Source organism: Condylura cristata, unplaced genomic scaffold, assembly GCF_000260355.1.
Source record: "Condylura cristata isolate star-nosed mole 26May11 unplaced genomic scaffold, ConCri1.0 scaffold00011, whole genome shotgun sequence".
Classification (NCBI taxonomy): domain Eukaryota; kingdom Metazoa; phylum Chordata; class Mammalia; order Eulipotyphla; family Talpidae; genus Condylura; species Condylura cristata.
In genome coordinates, this window is record NW_004567112.1 from 32,038,401 (window position 1) to 32,046,173 (window position 7,773).

At 53.0% G+C, this 7,773-nt stretch overlaps 1 protein-coding gene across 1 annotated transcript in view; it reads left to right on the plus strand.

Annotated features, from left to right (window-relative positions):
- Positions 1-5,896, plus strand: part of ZCCHC24 (zinc finger, CCHC domain containing 24) — a 55,537-nt gene extending 49,641 nt beyond the window's left edge. The window contains exon 4 of the mRNA XM_004680705.2: positions 1,845-5,896. Coding sequence (XP_004680762.1) covers positions 1,845-1,958 — 114 coding nt within the window. The 3' untranslated portion in view covers positions 1,959-5,896. The remainder of the gene's footprint in view (positions 1-1,844) is intronic.
- The last annotated feature ends 1,877 nt before the right edge of the window (positions 5,897-7,773 follow it).

A 7,773-nucleotide genomic window follows, 5' to 3' on the forward strand; every position in this document is an offset into this window, starting at 1 on the left:
CCCACCCCGGCACCAGTTGCAAACACAGCCTCCCTGACCACTGCCGCCCCATCTCCATAGTCAGGAGCAGATTCTCCCAGGTCCCTTCCAGAAGAATCTTCCCTGGGCACCTGGCTCTGCTTTTCCCCTCCCCCAGCCATTCAACCCTAGCTTGTTAAGCACCTACTGTGTGCAGCAGGGAGAGAAACCCAGGGAGGAGGTGGCACTTGAGGAAGATCACTCAATAATCCGGTGTCACAGGGGCTTCCCACCATCCAGGTTAGGGTGTTAGGGTCTCATGTGCTCTCACAGGGCTCTTCCCCAGAGAACACACACACACTCACGCACCATGGAGAGGGGCTGGTTCATTTCTCCTGCCCGGTGAGCTCTGACCCATGCGCCATCCATCTCCCGAGAACCTCCCATTCCCCCACTCCCTCCCTCCTCAAGCACATCTGTTTCCTGTCAGGCTCCAGCTGTGGCTCCCCCCTGCTGGCCCTGCCCCCCAGGAGAAGAAAACACTGATGGGCTTTGCCTTATAGTTGAGGGGGTGGAGTCGGGAGCCCTGGGGTGATCAATCCCAGCTGCTGAATATTTTCCCTCTACAGAGGGGGAGCTGCTTGACATTTCCCCCCAGCTCCCTTCACCCACCTCTTCCTCCCCCCACCCGCACCCCCAATGTCTGGGCAGGGCTAAGCCAGGACTCATAGAGGGAAGGGGGGCACTGATAAGGTCACAGCCGAGGAGGGGCACAGCACAGATGAGCTGTGTTCAGGGCAGGATGGCAAGAGTGCTGCAGAAGTATTTGCACAGGGACTCAGTTTCCTCACTCCCAGCCTGTTCCCAGTTCTACAAAATAATAACAGTAATAATATAAGGTATTCATATCAGCCAACATTTGGCTTTTGTGTGTGTGCCAGGCACTGTCTAATAAATTTGCATATATTAACTTACCTACTCTTCATGACAACCTTATCAAGTCTGTTCTCTTACTAGTCCCATTTTATAGAAGAGATAGTCAAGGCACAGAGAGGTTAAGTGACTTGCTAAAAGTCACACAGCAGTTAGAAGTCTTACAGAGCACTTACGGTTACAAAGTACTTTATATAGAAAGAGTCATTTCATTTACTTCTCAGCCAATGTAGTTAACCTCCTAGTGGGGTTACAGAAGGGCAAGCTGAGCTTCTCCTAAAGGAGAAAAGTCTTGCCCAACAGCCCTTGCAGATAGTCAAGTTGCCGGCCTCTAGGCAGGACCCTTAATGTCTTGGAGCCTCAGGAAGGTGAAGGTTTAGAGACTAACATACCCTTCACAGGAAGTTAGTGAGGTTGGTGCTATGACTTATGCGGCTGCACGTTACGAAATGTGATCCATGGGGGGACAGGAGTGGGGTTAGGCTGCTCACTCTGGCCACCTGAAGACCAGTTCAGGGAGGGGTCTGGGCCAGCATGAAGAGTAGGAGAAGGAGCTGTGCGTGGTCTGGGGCAGGGGAGGCCTTAGGAGGGTCTCCCTCTGACAGTCTCGTGGAAACTGAGCAGGGAAGAGCAAGTGGCATTTAGACTTGGGGCTCTGGGTGACGGACACCACCCTCCCACCCCACCCCCACACACATGCACACACAGCCCAGGTCCTAGCCAGGCTCTCAACCTGTGCCTTTTGGAACAGGAGCTGCGCGCAGGCCTGCCGAGGAAGGGCCCTGGCACGTGGGCATCCACCAGCCCCTTCCTGGGCCCTCCCATGATCTGATCTTGTTCCTCCTGTCTGTTTTTTCTGCATCTACCTCACTCTGCCTGCTTTGCTGTTTCTGACTTTCTCCCCACCCTCCTGCACCCTGGCCCCGGGCCCTCTTCCTCCTTCCTCTCTGCAGAGACCCCTGGAAAAGCCTGACGGCCTAGACGTGTCCGACCAGAGCAAGGAGCACCCCCAGCACCTCTGCGAGAAGTGCAAAGTCCTGGGCTACTACTGCCGCCGAGTGCAATAACCTGGCTCCGCCCGCCAGAGAAGATGGCATCCCCTCTGTGTGTCCCCGATTGCTGCATGTCCCCGTGTGCGTGGGGCGTCCTCGAGGGCCTGTGGGCTCAGGCAGGGATGTCTTGGGTTCTGGTCTCAAGTGTGTTGACTGTTACTGGTGTAGCTGCCCCACGGAAGGCCAGGTCTCCAGGGCTCTGTGCAGGGGGCCTGAGGGCTGGGTGGAGGGGCCAGGGGCCAGCAGAGGTCAGTGCACAGGACCCCCTGCAGAGCCCTTGGTGTCCCCCAGCCTCTCCTCTCAAGACCTCCTTTGGGGTGAGCAGCCTTGTATTGGCCACAAGTGCACTAAATTTACTGTGAATCCCAAAGCCTGCAGGGGACTTCTCCCCAAGACCAGCCAGGCTACCCTCTCCTACCCAGAACCTTCCAGCCTGCCCTGCGTGCAAAGCCACTCTGGGAAAACCCCATTTTTCTGTCCTGTTTAAGTCAGCAGTTGTGGCAACCTGGTGCCTTTTCTAGCATGGGGGTGGGGGGGAGGATAGCAATTATCTGTGCCCCCTGCCCACTGTGAGCTCCAAACCTGCCACCGCTAATGTCATTGGCATTACACCTGGATACTGCCCCCATAGGCCCAAAGGTCAGGGACAGTGTCCCCAGGTATGACCTGGGACACCTGAGGGACACATCCTCCCACCCACCACACACATTGCCCAGTTGCTTGAGTTTTTTGTCAGCCCCTCACCCCTCCTTCTCTTTCACCTTCCGACCACATTGGGGTCCAGCCCTGAGTGCGGTTGGCGTAAAGGACATGGAGTTGGTGGTCTGGAGGCCTACATTCAAATGCTGACCCTGCCACTAACAACGCTATGCATCCTTAGGGAGGACTGCTCATCTCTGGGCCTCAGTTTCCCCACTACTTAAGTGATAGAGTGACACTAAAGAGCGAAGAGGCCCCTTGAGTTCTGATGTTCTGAGACTTGGCCTGGCTCGGAGCCACGCCCCAGAACAGACAGCTTTGCTTGGAGCATGGCATCAGGTGTCCGATTCCACACCTGTCACCTGTCACTTAGGAAGTGCAGCTAAGGGATGCCAGTCCTCCCCTCCAATCCCTGTCACCTCCCCACCCCTGCAAAAATGAAGGAGTCAGACCCACCTTTGCTGGGGCACCCTGAACAAGCTGCAGGGCCTCCGGTGTGTGCCACGAGGCAGTGGTTTCCGATGTGCCCAGGAGGCAGGAGGCCTGTGGGCAGGACACACCAGCCAGGAGGAGCCTGGCCTGGCTAGTGGGAGGGATTGTGCTCCCCCACTCCCTCTCCCAGGGAGAAGCCCTACTTTTATTGTCATATCATCCTTCCTTTCTCCCAGGGAGAGGGAAAGAGTCAACTGTCAGGACTGGGTTGCTTGATTTTACCCCAACTTTATGCCTCTGTGGGGGAAAAAAAAATCAGACCACAAAATGGGCCTGAAATTCAGTGTTTACCATGGCTCAGGGTACCTGGTTGGTGCCCAATTGCCTTTTGTTTTCAAATGAAAATGTTTTGTATGGCTGAGGAGTTACAGTGAAGTGTTAACTAGGGGTCCAGGGAGGAGTAGCAGAGATGGAGTGAGAGTATTGGCAGCCAAGGGCTGCAGCAGAGATTCCAGGGGACCATGCCCTCTGTGCACTTAGAGTGTATTTGCCCTGGCCTGAGCCCTAGAGCAGCCTCCCTCCTGCCCACGGGGGCAGAATATCAGGCAACTGACCGTGAACACCCTCACCAACCGGCTGCTCCTTGCCTTCTCTGCAAGGCGTCAAGGAGAGCCCTAGCCATCTGCCCCAGGCTCTCTGCCCCCAAGGGGGAGCTGTCAGTGACCCTCATCCTCCTGCACTGCTAAAGGTCATGTTCACAGTGGGCGCTGTGCTGGTCTCTGTGGTGAGAACAGGCCCCGCCCTTCCAGGTACCTGTCTCCACAGGAAGCTTGGCGCCAGGATGCCTGGGCCTGGCCATCTGAGCTGCAAGGGAGGGACCGCGGGGGGGAGCCCACTCCCTAAAATGAACCCAGGCTTCAGACTCCTGAAGGCCAAGGCCTTCTACTGGCCAATGAGAGATGGCATGTCACCCACAAGTGACCCCATCAGTGGGCCTGTCCAGCTGGCAGCCATACCCCTGCTGTGCAGAGCCGGCCTCCGGGGGAGCTGGGCCCTCTGGCCCACGGCAGTCCTCCCAAGCAGCCCCCCGCCTGCACCGTTCCAGCTGGGTTGGGGAGCATTCTGTGGTCAGCAAAGCCGTGGCTGTCCAGGCCAGGTGCTGTGAGAACTAAGTGCTAAGAGGGCCTGGGAGCCCAGGGGACAAGAAAGTATGTGGTTTAGTACGTTAAAAGGGACAATCGTTTGCAGTTTGTAGATCTAGCGATCTAGTTGGGAGATAATGGTGTTTACCCCATATGAAGTATTCAATAGTTCTACTTGTGAATTTGTATTTATTTTGAGTTATACTTGACACAGAATTCCTTTTTTGTTTGTTTGTTTGTTTTAAAGAGAAATACTATGTGTGTATTTTGAACAAAAAAATTCATAGATGTTAAAATTTCTGCATGGATTACCAATTTTTCTCACAACACTGAATTTGTTATTTTCTCCCCCCAAAATCTTCACCGTGATTTTTGTATGTATATACTTGAGGGGCCTTTTTAAAAAAAAAAAAGAAAGAAAAGAAAAATATAATTGCTTGATTCTTGAGATTATAAAAACAAAAAGAGAGGCATTTTCAAAACTTCAGGCCTTTCATGAGGGCAACAGAATATCAAAAATGAAGATTTCTGGAAGTATTTTGCAAACCTTCTGGTTGAGCTGCAAGAAAATATTTATGGTGAGAATTTTTCTTTTTCCTGTTGTTGGTTTTCTTGTTTTGATTTTTTTTTTTTTACTATGCTTTGGTCTGTAAAAAGTATGCAACTGAACTACATTAAGAAGGAAATATTGTCTACATAGAATATTATATGAAGTTGGTACATAATTCTGATGAGGAAAAAAACCTTTGCAATTCTTTAAGCCATATTGTTATTCTGTGTTGTTTTCCTGGATGAAAATATCAGTATTAATTAGCCAGCATATTATTCAAGTGCTTAGACTTATTAATATGTTCCTGTCCTGTATTTATACATATGTGTATTTTGGAAAGTATTGCCTTTTTTTAAGGGAAGCTATTAATAGATAAGTAGCAAAAGGGAATGGGGGACCCGTGGACCTCCTTGGCTGAGGATAACACAGCATTGTAATCCATTCTCTTGCACCTTATTATTATCTTTTTATTATGGTTATTAACTTTGTAAGGGGGTAGGGGGTGGGCTGAAGGAAGTGGGGCCACGCAGCCCCTCCATGGCCGGCTGGCTCCAAAGATGGCCTCAGCCTGGTGAAGGGCCCCCGATCTGCAGAGCCCAAGGAGGAAAGGAAACAGAAGGCGGACTTCCCCACGGCTTCTATGGAGTTTTGCCATCTGAGCCATGCCCATGCCTCAGGACCCCGGGCTCTCTGAACTTGGACTTGACACCCGGAGCCCTCACACCTGCCCTCCAGCATCTAATAGACTTGAATCTACTCTAAACCAATATCTAACCCAACATCACTACATTGTAGCCCAGTGCAGCAACTAACCCTGAAGTGTGGGAGGCTTGGGGCCTTCAGGGAGGTGGCCAGCCTCCCGGGCTGCTGTTGCAGGCTCACTGCTCTCTGTTGCCAACCTCACCGTTTGAGCTCCTCTCGAGTGTTGACTCTGTCTGTCTGTTAATACGTGTGTGTCCAGCTAAAAAGACAAAACAGAACCCGAGGGCCCAGCATGGAGGGTGTTCTCTCCGAAGGGCCGCCCTCGGGATGGCATTCCGTTGTGTGCCTTATTCCTGGAGAATCTGTATACGGCTTGCCTATAGAAATATAGCCTTTTCATGCTGTATTAAAAGGACTTTTGAAAGCAAGCAAGGCTGTGGGTTTCCTTCTCTGTGCCGAGCATCAGTGGGGAGTGGGCCGTTTTTACAAATGGGTGGGGCCCAGCGTGATGGGAGGACTTGGGCAGCCCGTCTGCTCCCCTGTGTCTGGTCATCTTGTCCTGGCCCTGCCTCCAACCACTGACTGGTCTCCTCCCGGCCCCTCTGCCCCCAAGTGGACACTCTCCATGGCCAGGGCCCTCCCCGTGTTGGGCCCCCGGCTGGGCGAGATTGTCAGCACATTAGGTCACACTCTACAGTGGGGCTCCCGGGTGACCATATATAGGAGTGAATCTTCCTCAGAGACGGCAGCCCCGGCTTTGCCGCCACTGCTTGTGTTTGGCCTTCCTGCCAAGACCAGGGTCTCAGCCGCAGACACTGGGCATCACACATGAGCCAGTGGGAGTGCCTGGGCCTCCTGGGAAGTCCTGGGAGAGAGAACAGAGGGGCCCTCTTCTGAGCGAGGCCAGACAGGCTGGGCTGTCATGGGTGGGGCTCTGCGGGGGTCACTGACAGGCAGCCATGTCCACAGGTCTCGGGGGTCACTGACAGGCAGCCATGTCCACAGGTCTCGGGGGTCACTGACAGGCAGCCATGTCCACAGGTGTGGGGCTACGATGGAGCCATCTGCATGTGAAGCTCCCCAGCTCAAGATTAGGGCTCTTATTGCTGCTCACCTGAACCACCTATGGGGTTTTAAAAGCACCAAAGCCTTAGTCCCACCTCAGAGACTTTGGAGAAATGGGCCTGGTGTATTTGAAGGTTTAAAAGTGCTCAGGTCAGTCCCTTGTGCAAGGTTGAGGAGCATAAGACTTTGAACTGGTCACTGTAGTCCTCAGGTGATAGGGGTATCAGTGGGGAGACTGGGGAAGGGGGTCTCTTGTCCCACTGTGGGGGGGGGGCAGCCCACCCTCAGCTCCAGCCAATTGATCTCTAAGAATATATTGCCTGGGAGCACTGGAGAAGGAGCACTGGCAATCCAGGTGATGTTAAATGTTCCAATTTCTAAATACTGGAGACTAGTTTACGACATTTTAAAATAGTTCAGGTGTCTGGGGGCTGGCCTGTGCTTCCAGCCTGCATCCTCTGAATTGGAGCAGAGAAAACAAAATGTGAGTTCTTGGATTTGGGGACCACAGCTGGGGAAGGGGGAAAGTCAGGCAAGAGAGACCCCCGACTCCAGAAGCAGGGGCCCTTGTCTTCTTAGGGGTGTACAGTGAGTCATGGAAGCCAGCAAGTCCTTTCTTGATTATTTGTATAAAGGGAGACCTTGCTTCTTCCAGTATCTGCCCTCGGGAGGAAGATGTGGATAGCCAAGGGTTGAGAGCAGCCAGGGAAGAGAGCCCCAAAACCCAAGTCTGTCTCAGGACACCCACCTCCCATACCCTGGTCTCCAGAGCGGCCCCATCTCCCCCAAGTTATATGAAATGGAGCAGTAACCCCCTCTTAGACCCTGACTTCCAGAGATATTGTAGATAAGACAGTCCAGTGAACACAGGCCCGGAGCAAGACTTGCACCTAAGTGAGCCCAGGGAATATGAGCCTCTTCTCCCACTGTCGGTGGCTCAAGCAAAAATGCCTGAACAGAACACAGAGGAGAGGGGAAGCCAGGCCTCCCAACAGGCCCACTGGGTTCACCGGCTCACCCAGTGAGCAGTCACTGCACACCTATTGTGTGCTGGTCCAAGGTTAAGGCGCAGTCAGCTGACCTCATGGTCAGGGTACTGTGCCCTTGTTTGTTTTATTTTCTGTGGAAAGAAAACAAACCAAGGCAAACAGCCTGCATTTCGACATCTCCCAGAGCCGTGGAAACCAGTAATTCCCCTGGACAGGAAGGATTTCCGGTTGGACTTAATGTCCATGTCCAG